The 24,271-nt window shown below is 35.4% G+C and overlaps 2 protein-coding genes across 3 annotated transcripts; one reads left to right on the top strand and one right to left on the bottom strand.

The window, feature by feature from the left end:
* The first annotated feature begins 9,216 nt into the window (after nucleotides 1–9,216).
* On the top strand, nucleotides 9,217–17,027 carry LOC113303970 (adenylate-forming reductase 06235-like). Its single transcript, XM_026553060.1, has 4 exons — nucleotides 9,217–10,125; nucleotides 11,135–11,136; nucleotides 15,831–15,893; nucleotides 15,978–17,027. The coding sequence occupies exons 1-4, from the start codon at nucleotides 9,325–9,327 to the stop codon at nucleotides 16,747–16,749; spliced, it is 1,638 nt and encodes a 545-aa protein (XP_026408845.1). The 5' UTR covers nucleotides 9,217–9,324; the 3' UTR covers nucleotides 16,750–17,027.
* A 349-nt stretch (nucleotides 17,028–17,376) lies between these two features.
* LOC113302259 (tRNA dimethylallyltransferase 9-like) lies at nucleotides 17,377–24,078 on the bottom strand. 2 transcript variants are annotated; one of them, XM_026551151.1, is made up of 12 exons: nucleotides 23,740–24,078; nucleotides 23,549–23,602; nucleotides 23,311–23,353; nucleotides 23,012–23,138; nucleotides 21,089–21,287; nucleotides 20,597–20,822; nucleotides 19,764–19,858; nucleotides 19,336–19,430; nucleotides 18,487–18,562; nucleotides 18,116–18,255; nucleotides 17,868–18,031; nucleotides 17,377–17,785 (listed from the first exon to the last, which is right to left on the bottom strand). In XM_026551151.1, the coding sequence occupies exons 1-11, from the start codon at nucleotides 24,022–24,024 to the stop codon at nucleotides 17,938–17,940; spliced, it is 1,434 nt and encodes a 477-aa protein (XP_026406936.1). In that variant the 5' UTR covers nucleotides 24,025–24,078; the 3' UTR covers nucleotides 17,377–17,785; nucleotides 17,868–17,937. The 2 variants fall into 2 exon arrangements, with proteins under 2 accessions (XP_026406936.1, XP_026406937.1); XM_026551152.1 differs by having other exon boundaries at nucleotides 23,030–23,138.
* Nucleotides 24,079–24,271: the final 193 nt, after the last annotated feature.

Below are 24,271 nucleotides of genomic sequence, written 5' to 3'. Positions count from 1 at the left end.
CATATCCATGGGCATGGGCCCTTTAACACTCCCTCTTGTATGGCTCAACAACAAAACTTTATACATAGTGCTTCACATATAGTGCTTTGAATGTAGTTCTTCAAATGTCGTTCTCTCCTTGATGACTTGTGCCAAAATCAATTGCCTTACTTAAACTTTGACAAGGAAAAACCTAGTGGGATAAAACCTTGGTACAACTTTTCACATGTAGTACTTCACATGTTGTCTCTTACTTTACATGTAGTTCATCACATGCAATACGATCTTCACAGATCGATGAATCTAAGTTAATTTCCTCGTTAAAACTTCACCAGGGAAACCCAGAGGGACAAAACCTGAACTAAAGAAAAAGAGTACAATATTAAGAAAACTTAGAACATAGTTGGACTCGAATATGTTATCTCATTATAACCTTGACAAGGAAAACCCAGTGGGATAAAACCTTGACGAAGGGAAAAGAGTACAACGTGACAGATGAAAGTAAAGGTGATCTGTTGCAGATGATCACTTTGTTCCATTGAAGTTGACTAGTTTCTTCAGAACTCCTAAAGCAGAAAATCCTTGTGGGAAAGACAATAGCCTTAGTTGGGAAATTACTTCCCGGTGTTTGTTGTTGTCTCTTTAAAAACCTTGCCGAGCAACAAAACCCTGTGGAAAAAAGTAACCTCGGTGAAGGAAAAGAGTTCAACACACCATTAGATGCTCCCCCTGATGTCAGACAATTTTCATTAGTCTAGTGCAGTCAAAAGGAGTTTATCACACTTTATTTTAGTGACTTGGATGTTTATAGAACCATGTTGTTGATTGTGGAAGTTACGTTGCTTAACGGACTATCGTGTTTCATTTCTTTGATTCAGATATTTTCAACAATATCAACGCGATCTTTATGTCTTCCACATTCAACATACTTGATGCTTTTAGTATTGTCTCGCTAAAAAACTTGTCGAGTAATAAAACCCTTTGGGAAAAACTATTCTCGATCAAAGGGAAAAACAGTACAACACAACTTCAATTTCGAAGTAAATTATGTCGACATCATATCCTTGGATCCCCCCCTGATGTCGGCATCCCCCCATGATTACTTTCAGAGTTGTTCCAGACTGTTCCTTTAGTCATGTACTTTTCGAAACTGAATATCGGTAATGACCTATAAACTAGTCTACCGTATCTCCCCCTGATTACTTTCGGTGGAGAAGAGATTATTGTTCCTTCATAATCAACAACTTTTGGATTGCACTTTCATTAGCATTCCTTTTAATGTCTTTGTATGGATAAAACAAATTTATGTCTATGGTTACTTTTAAGTACATTATTACAATTACTATACCGTTCCAATGACGTTGCGTTGGCGCGGAGCTATATCTAGCTAACAAGTTCCCTGATGATGTAAAATTTAATCGAGTACATTATTATGCTAAATACAACAATGCATCTATTGTATTTAGATATGGGAATTTCATCTCCCAACACATCTTCGTCATATTCCTTTGGACGAAATAGTTACTTACTTACATTTGAACCTCGACTAATCATGGGAGTGCTATCAGGATGCATGTCTTTGTTAAATTGCCTGACAACTTTAGACATATGCAAACTGGTGGAATAATATACCACAAGCTCAATATTCGATTGAGCTTTCCCTTGATTTTTCATCTCAAATTCGGATTTTAAATAGCTTTTACGATCTCTTATTACATCAAGAATACACATCATGTCTGTACCATCAACATAAATAGCTACAATTCCAAATCAGGAACTTTCTTATGAATACGCAAAGAAAAATCACTTACTTTTCTATCCCCTCCAAATCAAATAGCCACTTAGACGGGTATACCACATCCGCCTGATTGCTTGAATCTATAAGTGAGCGTTCTATATAACTGTAAACAAACTATGTGGTTTAGAGTCATTTGATTTGGGCAACAAAAGTCTATCAAGTACTTTTGTAAATATCTTCTATCTCTTGATTCTTTGAGAGATACGTAACAACCACATACATATGCTGCATTTCAAGTCCTTTTGAAATTACCAAGCTAACTAAGTAGCAGAACTCTATAATGTTCATTACAAGAGAACAATTCCAGGTATTTGTGAGAAACCTCGCGCCACAAGGCGAGTCATTGTACTTTAAGACTACTTTCTTCTCATTATGTTTATGATAAATTAATTATGTATGTCCAATAGGCTTTACACTTGGTTGGTTAGCACTACCACACCAAATACCCGTATATTTTCCAAAGAAATAAGTTCTACCTGGATTGTGTAGGCCAAATATGCTATTTATTTGAAATTAAGCAAAATAAAGCATGGTTCGATCTCATTGTGCTCTACTTCTGGAGAAACTATTTATGGGTTATATCATCATTGTGCACGCATGATCCTTCCATTGACTCATATGCATTCTCATAATCCGTCAGGATTTCATTGTTCTATAGAATCATTTAAAACTTCGGAGCGTCCTCCAGTTTGATTCATGGACATATTCAGAGACAATCTTATGAGATGATTTCTGATGATATAAATAAGTTGCTCCTTACTCACGTACTTCTTTTCTAGGTGAGGATTGATCGAACCAAGTGGTCTCTCCAACTTCCTTTATGGAACCACGACCACAACCACACTTCCACTAAGTGTAGTTGCAACACCTTAGTCTATGGTGTATATCCTGTATTCAGGATTTGTAACTTTGCAGGTAGGTTTGCAACTGGTATGTGTGATCTCATCACTTTAGCAACATCAGTGTACATTCTGAAAATCGAATATTCTTTACCACTTCACATTTACATTTTTGGAGTACAAGAATCAATATGAGGCACAGTGGGAACACACCACGACAATTCCTGTCGTTCTCTTAGAAAATACTTTTTCTTATCTCCCCCTAACGATGGGAAGACTGTCTCATTAAAGTGATAACCCGCAAATCTAGCGGTAAGAGATCTCCTGCCAAAAGTTTTAAAATGCGGATAATTGTTGGGAACTCATTTCCAACATAACTACTTAATAGTTTTGAAGACCCATCATAGTACGATGTGCAGTCGTAATGGAACATATATAGTGCAACCAAAAATGCGTAAGAACACGAATGTCAGGCTTAAATCCAGTTACCAACTGGTACTCAGAAAAGGTTGACTAATATTGGGTTCTAAAAATGAATTAAGTAAGATGCGTGTAATATTGCATATCCCCAAAGAAATAAAAGATAGGTTGGTACGCATAACCTATTCCTTAGGCACCATCTGTAACCTTTGATGGTAGCCTCTGCGAGACCATTGAGTATATATAAGATGCTTCATATTGATCCTATTAAACATGCAATATTCATCAATTCCTTTTGATGTAAATTCTCTAGCATTTATAAGGGTGGTGAGCCTTTGCACTTTGTATTGTGTAATATCTGCTATGAGTTTTTAAACACAAATTTCTTGGGAACTATAACTAGTCCAAAATGTCAAAACATTCATCAAAGCCACAAGTCACTTTAATGATACGCATTCTGCATGAATATTTTTCTAAATTTCACCTTCTTATCTTTGTAATATGGATTGTTTACCATTTGCATCTTAGGATGGTCTCAATCATGTTTTATTGAAGACTTTGTAAAATGAGTGATATGCTTTCTTACTTAAAAGCATCTGGTATTTTAGAAAACACTTATTGAGAGATATGTCGCTACTTCGCATTCTGTCAATCTTTTTTCCGTTGTCTTGTCCACTCAAACACACCGATGTACATATGAGTCCTTTCAAAACGAAACATCATGTCACAACCAAAGTGCCTTTATGGTTATGTCAAAGTTTGTATGAGTCAATTTCCAACATTTCATCGTCGGGGTCAATATGAATTCAATAATCAATATTAATACTATAATGATTTACATTTCACTAAATTGACTCATTAGTCTCTCTAAATTGACTCATTAGTCTCTCTAAATTATGTTTCCTTCCAAATACATTAGTGACTATAAAATATGCAATTAATTACATTATCATCACATTCAGGTTCCACATGATATCCATTTGCATGGGTTTCTTTGGAATTTAACAAGGTGTGATTATCTCTCGGTACATACAGATATTTTGTGACGTTTTTGTTCTATCTTGAAAACAAATTTTTGAGCAATGCTGCGCTCGATGATCCAATCCTCGTAGTCACATTATAAGGAAATAGTTCAACACCTAGTTTAAATTCCTTAAGCTAGTGGAAGAAAAACAACTATGAGTTAGACACTTAGGTCTTGAGAGTTTTAATAAGTGGTGTGGCCTTATTACGTAATAAAAGTGGGATTCAACTCAAGTACTTTAGAGTGAATATATATTACATGTCACCAAATATATCTCAAGTGCTTTAGAGAATTTATGTCTCGTGTTTTCATTCCATAAGTGCAGAAATTGGATCTCGTTCAACTCAATAAGATAGTCGATTGGCCCCGCAAAGTTCTTGTTGCCATTAAAGTTGATGTAAAAATTGGTTGCTACTGTGATACACATATTACATTGTATATACCAATACCTATGACCAAGTGCATTTCCAACTCTTTCATTTATGATGAAGCTAGAATTACATTTTAGCTTCATCCAATGATATATATGTCCCTTTTCTCATGATTTATATGAGTCGGTACGTCTAACCCTCATTCTTTCCATTTTCAATTTTGCTACATTTAGTTTAATTTGAGAAATTTCTTTATCTCAACAAGCTAAGAGAATCTCACTACATATGTCAACCAATTACTTTAGGTTGAATAGATTACTAAAAACAGTTCTCTTGTTGTCATACTTCAAAATATATTGGTTCGTTAGTATCATGGATGAAGTATAGAAATGGAAATTTTCTGACTCATATCATCTTTTGTGAGTTCTTCCACAAAAATCGGAATACATGTGATTTTATTTGAACGTATCGTTTGAAACTACTGACAAATTAATACTCCAGTAAATGGATTACATTCCACGGAACATTCAAATTTTGGGAGGAAAATATCAGGTACGCAATAATGGTGCTCAAATACTTCTAAGCCCAAAATAAATACATTTGAATCGAGTTGGTACAACCAATTGAACTAAAGACACCATTCAACTATGGCCAATATCATATTTAAGAGAACAAAATAACACTAAGAGCAAAATTCTTAATAATCGAGATCAATAATCACAATTTAAATTGACCATTCAACTTAGCCGATATTATATATTATAGACTTATCTTAAGAAAGAAAAAAACAAAACACGGGCATGTTCCAAAAATGAATAAATAAGCCCATACGATATACAATGTTAAAACTTGCAATAGTTACATACCTCAAATCCAGCTTTGGTTCCATCTTTATATACAACCCGAACGCCTTTACTCGCGCACAGCCTGGATCCAGGATCACGACATAAACTGGATAACAGCTGGAACTGCCAGGCTTGGACCGAACCATGGGTGGGCCGAACCGGTCGGACCGAACCTTGGGTGGACCGAACTTTGGGTGGGTTGAACCGGGGTGGCTGGACCGGGCCCATTTTCCTTTCTCCTTCCTTCGTTTACATAAACTCTTCGTATTCCTCCGTTTTACAAAAAATGACAGATTCATGGTCAAATTCAATTTCTCATTCCTCGTAATCAAATACAGATGTAATATGTATTAACATATTATAAAATCTAAACCAATTATACTAATTACAGATGTAATATGTATTAAATCTAAATAAATTATACAAACCCATACAAATTACAAACAAGGAGATTACGACACAATCAATCACAACATACACATACACATACAAATATCAATTGATTATGGGATTTCCCAAAATCAAAATCAAAAACAGGGAGAAAAAAATAGATCCAACTTATTTGATTAAAAAAATAGATCCAACTTATCTTATTTGATTCCAGCGAATTCATTAGCTTGGCGACAATTGATGTCCAATAATCCATATTAAAAAAAATTCTGATTCAATCTAGCTCTGCGGTATCGCTTCGTGCATGATAACGTTTTGTAGTAGGATTATAGGAAAAGAGAAAGAGGCAGAGAAGAAAAGTATTCTATTGATATGAATTGTCTGTTTACATGGATACAATATACCTTTATATACATGAAAACAGGAAACCCAAAAGACTTCTGTTTTGGACCACACATCCACGTCATGGGCCCTTTAACAATTATATGTATATATAATACATTAATGGTTTACGGAGATTTTTTGAAAAATGATTCAATTGTCTTCTGTTTTGTGTTAAAATCAATATCACATTGAACTTTGTCTCAAGCTTTTCTTGTCATCATAAGAATATATGGTGTTAGACCACTTTTAGGTTTTGTTTTTGTTGTTTTTTGTGTCTGTGGACACATTTCTTCGCTATTTGGGCGATATTTTCTTCGTCGTTGAGACGATTATTTCTTCGCTCTAATATCGATTCTATCAAATCTCCATGGTGTTTCTTGGCTTGCTATTCTCGACTCATCAAGAACATCAATGACTCTGCTCGGATTCGCTTTGGATTCATCTTTAGCAAGAGGGATTTAGGGATTCAGGATTCGATTGAATCTACATGATTTTGGGCAAATTACTCCTTTTTATTTGGAGCATTTCTTATTGAAGAATATAATTATCTTAAATGGTCGGAGTTGATTCCGGTTCACACCATCATTCATCAATACTGCTAGTACAAAAATTGGATATCTTTCCGGTTCATGGCTCTTTCTCCTCGCTATGTATTTGCAATCGGTGTCGTCATTTGTATTTGGGTTTTGATTGTCTTGTATTTTGGTGTTTTTAATAATCTTGTAAGCAATCTTGTAATCACCATTTTGGTTTGAATGAATTGAAATGTAATTTTCCAAAAATAAATAAATTCTGGTGTTGTTTTCTCATAGCTCAACAATAAATTATTCAATGTGATAGTCGTTTTAACAAATTTGTTTCGTGAAGGGGGTCTATTATAGAACTTCCATCATCTTCTTACCATATCTTTATGAACAATTAATTGGGGGATACATAAACTAATTGGGGGATATGTGTCGGCATGGTTTTTCAATGAAATTGGCATGGTCTATGGACTGCCGACATTAAAGAACCATGCCGACACATATCCCCCAATTAGTTTTGGTATCCCCCAATTAATCCTTCATCTTTATCAGTTCCCATAATGCTCTCAATTATTTTTTCATCACTTAATAATTGTGTAACTTCATTTTCTTACCAGATAATTCAGGACATCTTGGTATTCATTGAATTGCGATAACCAAACTTTTCGATCAAATTTTGCAAGTCTTGGGTAATTTCACCGTCTAACTTTTCATCCGGATTGTCTAAACTTGTGTTATCCGTTGATCAAAGTTTACAATGAAGCAAAGTAGAAGATTGAAGGGTGCTTTGAAAAATTCAATTATTCAGTAGTATTTAGAAAATAATTATTTGATAATAATTTTTTTTATAAGTTAATAAGGTATTAGTTGATTATTAATTTACCGCTTAATCAATATCTCGCTTAATTAATAAATTCTGGTGGTCCCAACGACATTAATTTATAGAGTTTTTACTGTATCAACCGAATTTCACTCTGTAATCGCCCGAACTTAGGTTCGGTTGGCATGTTCTCAGCGGAACTTCATTCTGTAACTGCCAAACTTAGATCCGGCTAATTCGAGTAAAAAATAGGACAACTGAGCTTAGTGTTTCTCTTAAGTGAAATTCTATTATCATTTCCATGTTTAATTATCAGTTGAACTTTCTTGTTGGTGTAGGAAAAAGAGAAGGGAAGCAAAAAAAAAAAAAATTAAATTTAAGAAAAAAACAAAACAAATTAAAAAAAAATTTAGTTTGTGGCGATGCTCCCATCCAATCTCTTGTAATAGTATTTATCGTTTTGCTATTTTTTTATTTATTCATTAAAAAGATAATTTTTTAAAATTAATTAATTAAGTAAGTAAGTAAATTAATGAGCTAATCAAGGATGACTAAATAATTTACCTATCCTAGGATACCCCCTATACACATACCCTAGCAAGACTAATCATTTTGTATGCCTCAAAACAAGCTTCTAGTTAATGGATTCATAGAAGATTGTGAGTCTTGTTAATAGGAGGGAATAAATAGATACGAGGAAGGAGAGAATATCACGATTTATAAAGGGGATACCAGTCCTACCAAATGCTGATACCATTTCGTCGATCCAATGGCCAGGATCGGTGGGATCTTTTTGTCCTATATAAAAAGGTATCAGCACTTAGTAGAACTGGTATCCCCTTTATAAATCATGGAGAATACGAGTGCAATTATAATTTTACAAATATGAAAGAGAAAAGAATTGTCTGTGACCTAAAGGTCCTAAACCCTCAAAAACAACTGCGATTTTCCAAATAAAACTCCATACTTGATCATCATAAACTCCGAAGTCTTAACTCTTCACCCTTCCCTACTTCATTTCTCCATCATCTTTTCAACTTTCCACAAATTTAGCCAAATTATTCAGTGATTTAACAAGATTGAGAAGTCAAATTATTTTAAGAAATCATAAATCAAACATCATAATGGGATTTAAGATGTTAAGAAAGAGGGTGATTATTTAATTTATGCTGATTCGTAGCATCCAACTGACGTAATCGTACGATTTTCCGTTGTCCTGTTCCTTTGTGTATGTATTTATATCTGTGAGAGGAAAAAAAAAGTACATCAAAATTTTGAGAACTGAAAATCAGTTTTACGGTCTTCATGTTTAGAATCAGTGATTATACTTTATATGCACATGAAAACAACTGGCGTGGTTGATGATTAAATCACTTTTAAGGCCTTGGTGACTGAATCTTTTTGTTTTTCTCATAATCAGTGATTGAATCACTTTTAAGGCCTTGGTGACTGAATCTTACGGTCTTCATGTTTAGAATCAGGGATTATATTTTATATGCACATGAAAACAACTGGTGTGTTTGATGAAGGTCGGGCAATTAACGAAACATAATCAATTGCGGAATATTTTGGAAAAATCATTCAATCAACTTTTTATCTTACAAAGTGGCATTTTCTTTCCCTCCTCGCATCCATTTATTCCATCCCAATGACAGGACTCGTTGGTAAGCTTTTACCAGGTCGTATAGTATAATCTCAAGAATTCTCATGCTTGCATGGTATGTCTTGACTCTTGACTTTCTTCTTCGGTTCTTTTGTTTTACTCTCATCACTTAATTATCTATAAATAGGCTCTCAGAATGGGCATCTCTAATCATTCAATCTCAACTCATTTTTTTCTCTCTCTCTCTAGTCTGTGCATGATACTTGTCTCTCAATTTGCTACATCTTTCTCTTGATCAATCTCTTTTCTGACAAGTGATCAATAAAAATGGCAGAACACAAAGTAGCAAGGTTTTCAAGTTGTCGTGGAGTTGCCTTTGAAATTAATCCGGAGAAAACAAGTCCATTTTCAATAGCAACTACTCCTATAGTTGAAGCACCAAAAGAGCCGTCTAATGCAACGTGGGTATGGCTTCCATGGACTCAAAAGAGTTCTTTCAAGGTGTTTCCGACATCTTTAACTGGATCATTTCATAGGTCTCTAAGTCGACCTAGTAATCATTTCTGTGACTTAGATGTCGACGACGAGGATGATCATGATGATGATACCATTTATGAGGATGAAGAAGAAGTAGATTTAGAGGTCTTCTTTGAAAAAGATCTCGAGAAACAGAATTCCGTTCTTAAGACTTCGTTTGGATCCAAACCATCCACCAAGAGACAAGAATCACTGCTGAGGAAATTACCACCCAAAAAACCTCAATCTAGACTTTCGATCATTTTACTTGATCAGGGGCTTTTTACCGTCTACAAACGGCTGTTTGTTGTTTGTTTTACGTTAAATATTATCGGAATAGTTCTCGCTGCAGTCGGGCGTTTCCCATATGCAAAAGAAAAGGCTGCTCTCTTTTCTATTGCCAATATACTTGCACTTGTTCTATGTAGAAGTGAAGCAATATTAAGGGTCGTGTTCATGTTAGCAGTGAAGGTCTTAGGAAGGTCATGGATCTCGGTACAAATAAGAACTGCAACAACTTCTTTTCTTCAATGCCTTGGAGGAGTACATAGCGGTTGTGGTGTTTCTGCCATTGCTTGGTTGATCTTTGCTCTAATTCTTACCCTAAATGATGTTGGGTGCAATAATCAAAAACAAGGAAAAATCAAATAAGCAAAAGTTATTGATACTTAGCTTCTTTATAATGGAAGTGATCGATTTGATGAAACGAATGAGCTCCCTATATCTCCGCAACAGCAACAAGGCAAAACTTTGGAAAAACAGAGTGAGTCACGTGTTCAACACGTTGCCCTTAAGACATTAGCGCCCGGATACACTCAAGAGTGATGCTATAGCCCTCACAGGACGAATATCTCCAGGATAAAACACCCTAATACACCTACTACTAGCATATGTAGTAGATGCTCAACTTGAGCTTGGCAACTCCGAAAAAACCATAAAGGAAAATCTCGAACGCTTGAGACAACAATATAAGATATTTTTTTCCCTTGGGGGTCCCTCTAAATATAGAGCAACCTCTTTCCCATAGATTTTACAAAAATAGTGAATTTGTTTATATAATTGACAAATACAACTTAAGAAGAAAAACTCCCCGATGTGGGACTAAAAGGTTTATATAGTTTCTTAAAACTACTAAAAATTGGAAACTCCACGATGTGGGACTAAAAAGTTTCATTCACAAAATAAAACAATAAATTATAATTTTTTATTTAAACTTTAAAAAATTATTTTTTTATTAATCGTTTTCCAACAATCCCCCACATGAATGAAAACTCAATAAGACATGAAAACACAGATAGATCTTGGTAAATCAACATCCCAACCTCACGATCCAAACAGACTGATCGTGCAAGTGTTGAAATCATACTAGTCATTTCTACGTCCTCTCCCTCACACAAAAGTGTGTTGACCCCAGGGTCATACTATGGGTTGCATAAATCATAATAGTATTGAGAGCTTTCATCTTTAGTTCTCACATGGTGAGACTATAGGTATCTTTCACCAAAGTGAAAAAGCATGAACTAGTGAACCCTTAGTGACCTTTAGGTCCTAAGTTCCAGTAATACCAAAACCATCAAAACGAAAATCACATAAAAAGCGCAGGAAATACCATTTTAGGCAGAGGTGTCCATGAGGTCTTGAACCTTTGCTTAGTGAGGTATTACCGGAATTACTTGATAGAGACAGTGAACTATGTCTTGAACTTCTAGCATTTGATGTAATTCGTGATAACAACCACGGGTGATATCTCCAAGATTGCTGCCAAGCTCGTGTTGTTTTGTCCAATTTGGCCCTGGACATATCCTGTTTCTCAGAATGCTCTAGAGAATCAAAGCTCATATTCTCATAGGAAGCGGCCCACTTCCTCATTCAGATAGGTGAGTTTCCATAAAGAGTGTTACTGCTACACCCCACTTCAATCTTAAATTGAAACTATAGAACTCATTAAGACTTCTTAAAAGTCATCCTTCACATGCAGTCACACTATCACGTCTACACCATAGGGAAGGGACAGAGAATAAAATTCTCTGATAGTGTTTACCTTTACCCACCACAAATTAGTTGTCTCATTCGAAACCTTGATCTTGGGATCTCCAGTCAGCAAGGTTGAGTATCCTTCATGGCAAGTTTAATTTATGAGCTTAAGCCCCTTCCCCCTTGATGCATTTCTAACTATCTCTTGGGATAAACCTTTCGTCAAAGATTGCGCGATATTCTCCTTGGACTTTATCCAATCAATGGAAATAACGCCGATTGAGATTAGTTATTTTCAGCTTTAGCTATTATATCTTGGCTAACACAATGTATAGATATAGCTGGCACAGGCCTATGCCAGAGAGGAATGTCTTCTAAAAAACATCTTAGGCACTTGGCCCCCTCTCGTGCTTTATCTAACTCAATACTCTCAGACATAATGAATTGAGCAATATATGTTTGTTTGTAAATCTTCCAAAAACAAACCCTGATGCTAGAGTGAAACATATCCACTCGTAGACTTAGACTCCTCTGAGTCAACTATCCAGTTTAAATCACAAAGTCCCTCAAGGACAGCAAGATACCTTTGATAAATCAAACAAAAGGTAATAGAGTATTTTAGGTACCATAATACTCTACTCAGTGCATCTGAATGCTATTGCTCTGGACTAATTATATCTACTTAACTTACTCACAATATAGGCAATGTCTGGACTCTTACAGTTCATTAAATTCATCAGACATCCTATAACTCTTGAGTATTCAAGTTAAGATACTCCATTACCCTTTTTTCTTGAGTCTACAAGAATAATCGTACGGAGTACAAGCAGGCTTACAATCACACTGATTGTATCTCTTAAGCACAAATTCAAATAATGAGAATGACTAAGACTACATATGTTAGATTATTTTCTAATCCTCATCCCTAAGATTACATCAACAGGGCCTAAGTCTTTCAAGTCAACGTTCTCATTCAGCGCATGTTTTTAGTGGAATTAATCACATCTATGTTTGTATCAAGTATAAGCATATCATCAACATACAAGCATACAATCACACAGGCATCCTTAACAAGTTACTTGTAAATATACTTGTCAGATTCATTAACTTAAATCCACTACACATTATCACATGATCAAATTTTCCATGTCACTGTTTACGTGCTTATTTTATAAACCATACAAAATTTTGTTCAACTTACAAACTTTGTCATCATAACCTTTCACTACAAAGTCCTCAGGTTGGTCTATGTAAATTTCTTTATCTAATTCACGATTTTAGAAAAGCTGTCTTAACATCCATCTGATGTATCTCTAATTTGTTTATGACACAATAACAATTAGCATCTCAAGGAAGTAAATCTCGTCACATGTGAATAAGAATCAAGGAAATATACACCTTCTTTTAGTTTATAGCCTTTAGCTACCAACTTAGCCTAATATTTTTCTACAGTTCCATATACCTAATGTTTCCTCTTAAAGACTCATTTACATCTCATGGTCTTACTCTCTGGAGGTAAACTATAAACCTCCCAAGTCAGGTTCCGACGGACTGAGTCCATTTCACTAAATGAAGCTTCTTACCAGAATGGGGTTTCAGTAGATATCAAGGCTTCTTTACAAGTCCAGGGCTTAGACTAAGCTAGGCATGTTATGAAGTCGGCTTCATAAGAAGTCTCAAGTCTAATTTTTTACTTCTCTTAGGCTCAACCTTAACTTCATCTTCCTTTAAGATAAGTTCTGACTATTTGAAAATAAATCTAGGGGATCAACAACACATCTCTAATGAGGTACAGGTTTAAGAATAAACATGTTCAAAGAACTCAGCATCCCTAGATTATGTAATAGTATTCACAACAAAGTCAGAAAAATCACACCAAAGTATGAAAAATCAGAACACCAACCAAAAATCTATATGTAGAAGTATACAGCATACCTTATATGAAGACACAATCAACATTTTTGGTTTCTATCTAGTTCTTTTAGGAAGAGGAATGAAATAGTCAAACACCCCCACACTTTGACGCATTCATAAGAAGGTCATCTACCTTTCCATAAATCATATGGAGTTTATCTGATCCTTAAGGGTACTATATTCAGGATATACTAGTTAAGAGGACTTCCTCCTCCCACAAGACCGCAGGTAATCCTGAACTAATCAACATGGTAATTATATCCTTAAGGATACAATTAATATGTTCAAGGCTTCTAATTGGTTTCAACTTCAAGTTTATACATCTTAAGGCTTCTAAGGCATCATCCTTATCCCTAAGAAAGTATACAAGATAGTACCTCGTACAATCATCTACGGAAGTTATAAACCATCTTTTACCATAGTGGTTTTGGGTTGAACTCATGTCAACTAGGCCTAACTGAATTAATTCTAAGGGATTAGAATTACTATGAACATTTGTGCTAAAAGATTTTATAGCATATTCATTTCACTTTTGTGTTCAAGATCCAAACTAAATTTGGGTACGAAGCCTATGCTAGGCAGTTTATACATTGACTTATAATTTTACGGTTCCAAGTCTACCATGCAAAACATTCAAAGACACACAAAGAAAGCACAAGAATCAACTATGTTCACTTCATCAGATTTTCCTTAAACTTATATAGACCCTAAGTCCTATAACTGTTGCCTAAAAAATCAATGCCCTTAGTTATAACAAGTTTTCCACATTTAATTAAGATCTTCAATCTTTTACCATCTTCAAGAGAACAAGATACAAGATTATTTCATATGCTCGGAACATGAAAACTTCATTCAGTGTGAGAATATTACAGATATGAGCTTATGCTCGACCTTTCCCTTTTATGCAACCTCTGTCGCAGATGAGTTACTCATATAGAGTTTCTCGACATCCCTTATCCTCTGATAAGAGGTGAACAGGTCTCTGTTTCAACAAACATACTTAGTGGCTCCAGAGTCCACCCACCAGTCTCTCACATTGGTTATTAAAATAACTTCCGACATCATGGTTCTTTTGTTTCAACTAAATTAGCATTAACTTTCTACTTATTAAGGTTTTATGTTGTCTACACTTTACTGCCGTATGGCCAGGAATTTTACAAACATAACAATCACCCTTAATTAAAGTAATGCCGGATTCAGTTTTACGAAACATACCTTTCTTATGAAGACTATGCTTAGAGTTGTGTTTGATGTTCTCGCCTTTGTCAGCTTTGGAAGACTTGTGTTCATCCACATGCGCCTGGTAGCCATGTTCCTTTTCAATTTCATGTCACAAACTTCGTTTATACTCTGACCACGGACACGGTAATTTCCCAATCACCTAATACACCATCTCACAAACCTTAGTTCAGATAAAATATGAGTTTTGAAGATAATATCTAGATTTATAAACTTCGTTTGAACCACCATATCAAAAAACTCATGGTTACCCCATAAAAACTACTTTAGTTAACAACAAAATTCTGCCCGTCAGAATTTTTCAGGAACGTTTCTGTTTTGTAAAATATCAAAAAATACTTTTACAACTCCAAAAATTCTGAAATTTTACGGGTAACTATCAGGATGTCTACTACGTTGTGTCAAAAGGGTTCATCGAAATTCCTTCTAGGTTAAGAGATAAACTCGAAACTCTACAGCTGACCAAAAATTCGTTTTTGTTTTTCACTCCACAATTAACATCCATGATTCACAAACCAACCAACCATTTTATTATTACAAAATAATGTCTTAAGATTGTTGGGTGCAATAATCAAAAACAAGGAAAAATCAAATAAGCAAAAGTTATTGATACTTAGCTCCTTTATAATGGAAGTGATCGATTTGATGAAACGAATGAGCTCCCATATCTCCGCAACAGCAACAAGGCAAAACTTTGGAAAAACAGAGTGAGTCACGTGTTCAACACGTTGCCCTTAAGACATTAGCGCCCGGCTACACTCAAGAGTGATGCTATAGCCCTCACAGGACGGATATCTCCAGGATAAAACACCCTAATACACCTACTACTAGCATATGTAGTAGATGCTCAACTTGAGCTTGGCAACTCCGAAAAAACCATAAAGGAAAATCTCGAACGCTTGAGACAACAATATAAGATATTTTTTTCCCTTGGGGGTCCCTCTAAATATAGAGCAACACCTTTCCCATAGATTTTACAAAAATAGTGAATTTGTTTATATAATTGACAAATACAACTTAAGAAGAAAAACTCCCCGATGTGGGACTAAAAGATTTATATAGTTTCTTAAAACTATTAAAAATTGGAAACTCCACGATGTGGGTAAAAAGTTTCATTCACAAAATAAAACAATAAATTATAATTTTTTATTAAAACTTTAAAAAATTATTTTTTTATCAACAAATGATAGAAACAGCACTTCTTCAGAGATCATTGCTGTTGCTTCTTCCCTTTTATTTCTCATCGGTCTCTCCTCCTTGGCAGCATTTCCTCTTGTTCGCCATCTCCATCATAACGTTTTCGAAAGAACACATCGTTTTGCTGGTTGGACTTCCCTCCTTCTCGTATGGGTCTTCATCGTTCTTACCAATTCTTATGAACCATATCAAAAAACCAACGACTTCAGTTCATCCAGATTCATCAAAACTCAAGAATTTTGGATCACGTTAGTCATCACTATTGTTATCATCCTCCCATGGCTAACAGTAAGACGGGTACCCGTTAGGATATCTACTCCTTCAAATCACGCATCCATAATCAAGTTCGAAGGAGGAATAAAAGCGGGAATCCTTGGGAGAATTAGTCCATCACCATTCTCCGAATGGCATGCATTCGGAATCATATCAGATGGAAAGAATGAACATATGATGTTAGCTGGTGCAGTAGGTGATTTCACTAAAACCTTAGTTTCAAATCCTCCAAGTCATTTATGGGTCAGAGGAGTTCATTTTGCTGGTCTTCCCTACCTTGTCAACATGTACGAAAGAGTTGTATTAGTAGCAACAGGATCAGGAATCTGTGTGTTTCTATCATTCCTTTTGCAACCATCCAGAGCTGATGTCTGCGTAATTTGGGTTGCTAAAGGGATTGAGCAGAATTTTGGGAAAGAGATACAACAAATGATGAGCGGGTTTCCAAAGGACAAGGTTATCGTTCACGATACGGCAGTTCTTGGTCGGCCGAACGTAGCAAAATTGAGTATCGATGCCGCGAAGAAATGGGATGCTCAGGTTGTGATTGTAACTAGCAATCCCGAAGGCAGTAGAGATGTTGTCGATGCATGCAAAGGTGCTGGGATTCCTGCTTTTGGACCTATCCGGGACTCATGAGTATAAAATTAGTTGAACAATTACTTGAAATCAGCTAATTCCTGGGACCAAAACAAATTGTACCAGGAATCTTTTTTTGGTCGTCCTACAACTTTTGTGTATAATAATATATTTGATGGAAGTACTTCCGGTATAGCTAAATGCAAGTAAGTTTGCTAGGGGAAATTGGCAATACTACTACTCCTTGGTTTTTTTCTTCTTGTTAGTTGGACCTTAAGATACAAGTCTTTAATTTAGTAGATGTCCTTTGTCAAACCCGACATATTGAATTAATTACGTTGGTCCCAAATTCATAAAGTAGTGTTGAATATGTACTACACTAGCTTGTGACTCTTGCAGGTAAGAAGTTTCGGAATGGTACCGTCGGCAGCGCACAAGTGGGCAGGATTTTGATGGTCCATACCCGTAAGAAAATTAGCTTGTTTACATTCGGATCTGCTAATGAACTAATTTTGGTAAAGATATTCAACTCTAGTAGAAGTAGAATTATCCTTAAAATTCAGCACCTGGTTTCCTCACCTCTGTGGGGAAACCAGAACTGATGCTCAGTTCTTTGCATGTATGATCAGACAGGTTCAGGACACACAAACTCCACATTCAGGTAGAACACACTAGGAACCCGAGACCTGCAAAAAAAAAATCTTACCTGCATGGTTTTTTTTTCTTTTTTTACATGTACCTATTTTAACAACAAATCAGTTACAACCATAATGGTATAGATCTATTCTGCAGATTTTCTGCTCTAGGACTAGGCAAATGAACCTGAAACCGCTATCAAAATCTTAAGGTGAACACCTCTATTCAAGACAGTACATTTACGTAAGCAAAGTGCACACAAACATACATTTGAGTACAAATATTATTCTACCCTCAAAAACTCTCATCCCAGAAGCAGAAGAAAAATAGGGAACTGACATATGCTAGACGAATCCTAATACCACAGGCCCTAAAATTATAGTCAACTATGTTCCAAGACCTTGTAAACATATGCCAGTTTGAAGTTGCAAGCACCGAATCATGGCCTCCATTCAATTCACTGCGTCAACAAGTAGTGCTTGTTCACATTGGAGAAAAGATAAATTATAGTAAAAACATAAAAAGAACCAAACTGAACTCACCTTTGCTAGAAACTGAATCTGCTCGGTTTTTCGTTCCAAATTTTGATTTCTTGGAGTAGAAATGGAAGCCCTATGAAGATTCACAGAGTACTTCACTGATTTCCCCTTGAGTCCTTCTAATCCAATCCAATACATCAGAACAATCTTCACGCGAAACAAAATATCTGCACATTTCAAGAATCCCCGACTTAAACTTAAGATGATAGAACTAGGGTCAAGGTGTTAATTTTATTTTAACATATATTAACCTGTTTTTACTGCGGTAACTATTCAACATGGATATTTGCTTTCGATTCGATAGCTCTTTCTTCATTCTAAGTGATTCAGGTACCACTATGTTTCCGGTTTGGTCATGGTATGCAGCAGAGATAAAGTCGAGTACTTTCTCCTGCAACAAATTAGGATTAGGTTTATCACAAAGAATTTTAGCTTCAGTAAAAGTTATTTTGATGAACTTACTGTAACCAGTTTTTACTCCACATTTATCACACCAAAAATGCTATCAACCAAAGTAAATACTAAAAATTAAACCATAACAGATAATTAAGAGCTCCTTGAATCATGATTCTATCCTTCCTCCCTAGTATTCATGTGAAAAATTAAAAAGAAGTTAGCTTACCAAGGGTTTTGAAGCATCAAGCCAGTGATAAATAAGCTCATTACGGTACCACGTCATTTGCCTTTTCGCAAAATTTCTGCAGTAAATCATTCAGTAAAACATAAATGGTGCTAGTTAAATGCATGCTAGCTAATGCAGGTAGGGCCGAAGCTTTATATCCAGGCATTAATGCAGCATCAATATCATGAAACTTATAATGCCATTCAATTAAAGAAGATAGTAATTGAGCGGACCCAGAAGGGCACAACAGAAAAGACCTTGGCCATTTGTCATGAAACCTTCGTTCAAATATATCGTTGCACAAACAAAATATACTAAATGAAGGGAACCAAAGAAAAATAATTTTGTGTTAATCTCATCCATTGAACATGTAAAGTCAGCCTTTCTATTTGTCAGAAAAATCTGTTAAACTATCCAAGTTACCCAAAGTAGAGAAACAAGAAATTCTAATATGTTAATTGCACAGTCAAATATGTCAGTTTTCTCAATGAAATCATAATTAAAAATGGCCATGGGGTACCTTGTACTTATCCAAATTTGTTTTCACACCATTGGTTGACAAGGTAGAACCCATTTTTTACTTTAATCGATAAGTTTGCATGATTTTAGGTTGGGTTGGGTCTTAAAGTAGGAGGTCTAGGAGCCACATAAACATGCTATCTGCAAACGTCATACCTTTTAGAGATATATCTGTGGCTACTTAGTCTACAATAGCTCTAGCAACATTGGCAGAAATTAAATAATATACAGTTCTAAAATTGATTCCAATGTTATGAATGAAACTTCCTTAGATAATTTAGTTGAAATTAGAACCAATTGAATGCAGTAATCTCGGGGGAGATGGATAACCTAGATGCTTTCTGAAATTCTGTCAGGAAGTAGTAGAAATCTTGGGGGGAGCTCCTACCACCTTGTTCCCGGCATCTCAGTAAATACTCCATCGCCTGAGATAAGATATAAATACAACTGCTCTTAGATTGATAATATTTACATACAGAGTTTTTGCAATATGTTCAACAAAATAGTCCTGAAAACTTTTGACCAGAAGTTGCTTCATATTAGCAGCTTATAACACGTAACTGATGAAAATGACGAAATTGGGACAGATAATTGTGTACTCAACTGCATAAGCTGTACCTAATAAAGGATTTTTTCCATCCACAATCCTCTCATGTCACTAGATACGCGTTTATATGGCAATAACTCGTATCATTTTAATGCATGCTATGTGAAAAGGATATGAGAAACAGAATTACTCAAAGAACGTCAAGAGTTACTTGTCTATAACCGATTGCTCGAGATGCAGAATGTGAGTTTGGAAGAAGACCCATATCAAGAAGTCTTGAAGCCTCGGCCAAAATTCCATCGCTTCCTACGTTCAGAAACAAGTGGCACAAAACCTAAGATAGGTGAGCTTGATTACACCAAGACTGAAGACAAATAAAACCAAACCAGTAAGTCTTGACTGTTAAAATTCAGATAACAATATTTACTTTCATTGCTCAGAAACTGGTATCATCGAAATATACAACTTATATGGTAAACTTTAAACTATTAAGTACTTGATATATGTTAAAAAAAAACTACATACCTGCATGGACAATTTTATGCAGTGAATCATCAACTAAGAATTCTATCCCACCCACACAAAGGATTTCATACAATACTACGTTAAAATACTGTAGTCACAGATATGAACTCATTGAAAATAAATTTAACATTCCTGTTAATTCGTCTACTAGGATAGAATATGACAAGGAAAAGTATCCATCTTTAATTGCATCAGATATGAACTGAAAACTGGCACCAAGCAATATACCAAGTTAATGTACCTTTTATTATAAAGAAATTCCTGAGGTACAAGAGTAGCAAGCAACGTGTCATATTTCTTAGCATAAGATAGATGAAGAGCTCAGTTGTTAGTGCAGAAGTTGCAAAAAAAGTCGTGGATATTTGTTAAGGATAGGTACTTATCTTTCATATATTTTCTATGTATACCACGTAACAATTGTAGCTCATTCACTTCTCAAAGATTGGGAAAGTAAAACTAAGGCCAAGCATCTGAAATTGCAATACAATGTAGAGTATTAAGTATAGCAGCAAAGATTACCTGAAAGCATATCTTCGCACCGGCAATCGATCATTCTATAAAGATCCAGCCTTTGGCTTGAAAGGAAAAAGCACATGAAGTCATAGTCCAAATCCTGTGAAAGTTTTTCTCCAAGCACATCACCAGAAACAGTGTCATCGAGGGAGTCATCTGATAACTTTGATTGATACTGTTGCTTATAAGATTCATAGGGTACTCGGAAAGCAGATGGAGGTGACCCACTTGCCTGACATGTGAAAATAAATCTGTAAGTTGGTCCGCTTCTGGCAGCTGACACAGAATGGTGAAAATGCCCAAATAATATCAAAGTGCAACTAACTGGCACAAAGTGCGTAGATGTTTCATTCGCACCACACATCGTCTACATTGTATGCAAGTGGGTCTACATTGTACACCCATTCTTTTGTCAACAAATAATATTGACTGATCCAGAGCCTTGCATAATTAGCAAACATAAATTCACAACTTTAGCATGAGAACAATGAAACTAACCCTAATTATCTCAAGGCTACGTCTTAAGCGATACCAGTCGTTGAGTGCCAATTCTTCAGCCTTCGAGTCACCAGCTTTTACCACCAACTGTACAGCTGCTTCCCAATCCTCATTCTTCTGGAATTCACTAAGCTCCAATTGCACTTGCGAAGCAATCTCTGGAGATGCTTTTGGAACATCTGGCTTCCCATATATGTACCTTTTCAGTAATATTCATCATTATAAAGCCACAATTAGATCTTATCCAACTTTCTGTTTCTGAAACTAAATCATGGTCTGAAATTGTCCACTGAGAAAAAAAGAAAAAATAAGAAATACCACTGAGAAAAAAAAGAAAAAGAAAAAAAACAACCAGCACTATGTATTTGATTCAAGAAAACCAAAGACCAGGCAAAGGCTGTTGTTGGTTTGTTACTTCCTATTAAACTTTCATCTTAGAAGTTATCAGTTGATATTGCTATTAGTATCAGATAGGTTTGAACACTAGAGGAAAGCTATCACTAATTTCCACATACTCAAATTAGAATATTTATGCATTTGGAACTAAAATGACAAAAAGTCTACCTATTCTTAGTTATAAAAATCTTAGCAAAGACTGGAGGTCACAAGTATGAATCAGTTCACTTCAGCCTCAGGTAAGGCCCCAAGAATGTCTTAGAATCGAAATTAACACCATTGGGTTTCAGATGATCAACTCAGCATACATGAGCATTTTAGGTCTTCAAAGATCCACACCTAAATGTCACGCAGATGCAAGTTTACTGGTTTCTAGAAAAACAACCAACACTGAAACCCTATCACGCAGAAAAAGAAAACATAAATACTGCACATACTCACAGATTAAAGAAAGATGTACCAAAATGGTTTTGTTTGTTAGAAAATAACAAAAAAGTTAGAAAGCTAAGCTTTCTCAGATCTCCATTCAAAATACAGTTTACGAAATTATTGCCACGAGATAAATTACTGAAATTAGCAAAGGCTTCATGAGAATGTTACTCAGATGGGACCATTACAGTATCAGATACATGAGATTCCTTTACTTAATACAAGCATGGTACATGGCAGTAGATGTGGAAAAAGTATAAAAACTTAAACTGGCGTGGCTTGTGTTGAGGGAGCAACAAGTGGAAAAGGCTTGAGCAGGGGGACCATCTAGTGTATCCTAGTAGAAGTATTCAGTTTGGAGTGGGTACTATAAGGATCAGAAGAACTCATCTTTATAGCCTTTAGGAGGACATGAACTCCAAATTAGTGTGTTCAGAAATGCATGATCCACAATTTAAAGTCCTTTTTTACAGGTGTATGTCCATCGACACTCTGAAAGCTCTATCAGATAACAATTTGGCGATGATTTGATCAGAGGAGGATGTCTTTAGTTTTTCCTTTCATATCTTATCTCTTATGGAATGTGGTTCTTTAAATTTTGAAAATATTCTACCTAGAACAACATGAAAGCAAAACTCAATCAACGCACTGCTTGGTTTTTCCTTTCATATCTTATCTCTTACAGAATATGGTTCTTTAGATTTTGAAAATATTCTACGTAGAACAACATGAAAGCAAAGCTCGACCAACGCACTGCAGAAGTAGTATTCCATCCTGAACTATGTCAATTGGGTTGGAAATCCTTTTTCCTAAAGAATTTTCAAGATGACACAGCAAAGTTATTAGAGAGCCAACTTACGGGGCTACATAACTTCAATTAAACTGTAAAAGGTTCAAACTTTCGCATACATAAAACAAATATTTTTGCATGGAACAAGATAATGTGATAAAAACAAGTATGACTTGGACCAAACCACACAGACAAGAGAAACTGATAACTCAAATGTTCCATTTGCTACAGGATAAATTAAAAAGTTACTATATGTAGAGTTTGTAGCATGTAAACAAATTAGTAAAACTTGAATCAAGATGAAGTACCGTACAATCAATGCATACCATCTTAAGTACAATCCAGTCCCACCAGCAACTATTGGTACACGGCCATTATCGATAATCTCCTCAGTAACTTGTCTTGCATCCTCGAAGAATTGCCCGACAGAATACTCTAGAAAAAACACATGCTATTCAATTCCAGGTTTTTTTTATAAGAACTAAGTTCCAACATAATCCCAACATCAGAACTAGAATACCACAGAGATGTCAAACATCAACAAGTACAAACAAATGAGAGGATTATGTCAACAATAATACAATTGGATCAGATTGATAAGCAGTACCTTCAAAAGGGGGCCTTAGGTCAAGCAAATGGTGTGGCACATCCTGAGAGGAAACAAAATAAACATAAGAGCATATACATTGTCTGCACAATAAATATTATGTTAATTATGTGAACAAAATGCCCTTGCTTAGGATCATAAACTAGAATGAATAATTATCATCACCTTTTCAAAAGGTTTCAAGAAATGGTAAATTCACTTACTATCGAAAATCTTTAGAGAAATAAGAAATGATTACCTTTCTATCACTAAGAGAAGGCTTGGCAGAACCAATATCAAGTCCTTGATACACCTACAATACACAGGAAACCTAGAATTTTATTAAGAAAATCAGAATTTACAAAAATTTGTCAAACATAAGTAAAAGCAAAGCCTGCAAAACCCAAGATTATAAAAAATGGAGAGAGTGGTAGAGAGATGAGAACAAACTTGAACAGAATCAGCACTGATAATTTCACCATTGATTCTTTTAGCAAGTTCTAGAGCAAGTTTACTTTTTCCTGCACCAGTAGGACCAGATATTACAATTACTTTCTGCTTCTTCTTCTTGTTCGTGGTCTTTGAGTCGGAACTGTTGGAACAGCAAGTGGTGAGTAGCTTATTGTATTTGTAGCTTACAGAAAATCTAAAATCTCTGAGTGGAAGTGGAGAAAATCTCTCAGTTGTTGATATAAATCTTAACCCCCAAGTTCTCAACCCTAATCCGCTACTCATTTGTGGAAAAATTACAGAAGACGAACCAGAAGAACTTATCACTTAAAAGATGAAGGAATTGAATTGAGGGATTATGATTTCTGAAATCTTCTTAAATCTTAACCGAGTTGAAACCTTGATTCGTTATCATGGCTCACTCAACCAGACAGAGTCGGAACATTCACGCCTTACGGCCCTGTGGGCCTGTGGCCCTGTTCGTTTATTAGTACACTATTTAAACCAAAAAAAATTCCTTTTTTTCTTTTTA

Source organism: Papaver somniferum, chromosome 8 (genome assembly GCF_003573695.1).
Source record: "Papaver somniferum cultivar HN1 chromosome 8, ASM357369v1, whole genome shotgun sequence".
NCBI classification, from domain to species: domain Eukaryota; kingdom Viridiplantae; phylum Streptophyta; class Magnoliopsida; order Ranunculales; family Papaveraceae; genus Papaver; species Papaver somniferum.
The sequence above is the reverse complement of the archived record's forward strand: the minus strand, read 5'-3'. Positions and strand labels throughout refer to the sequence as shown.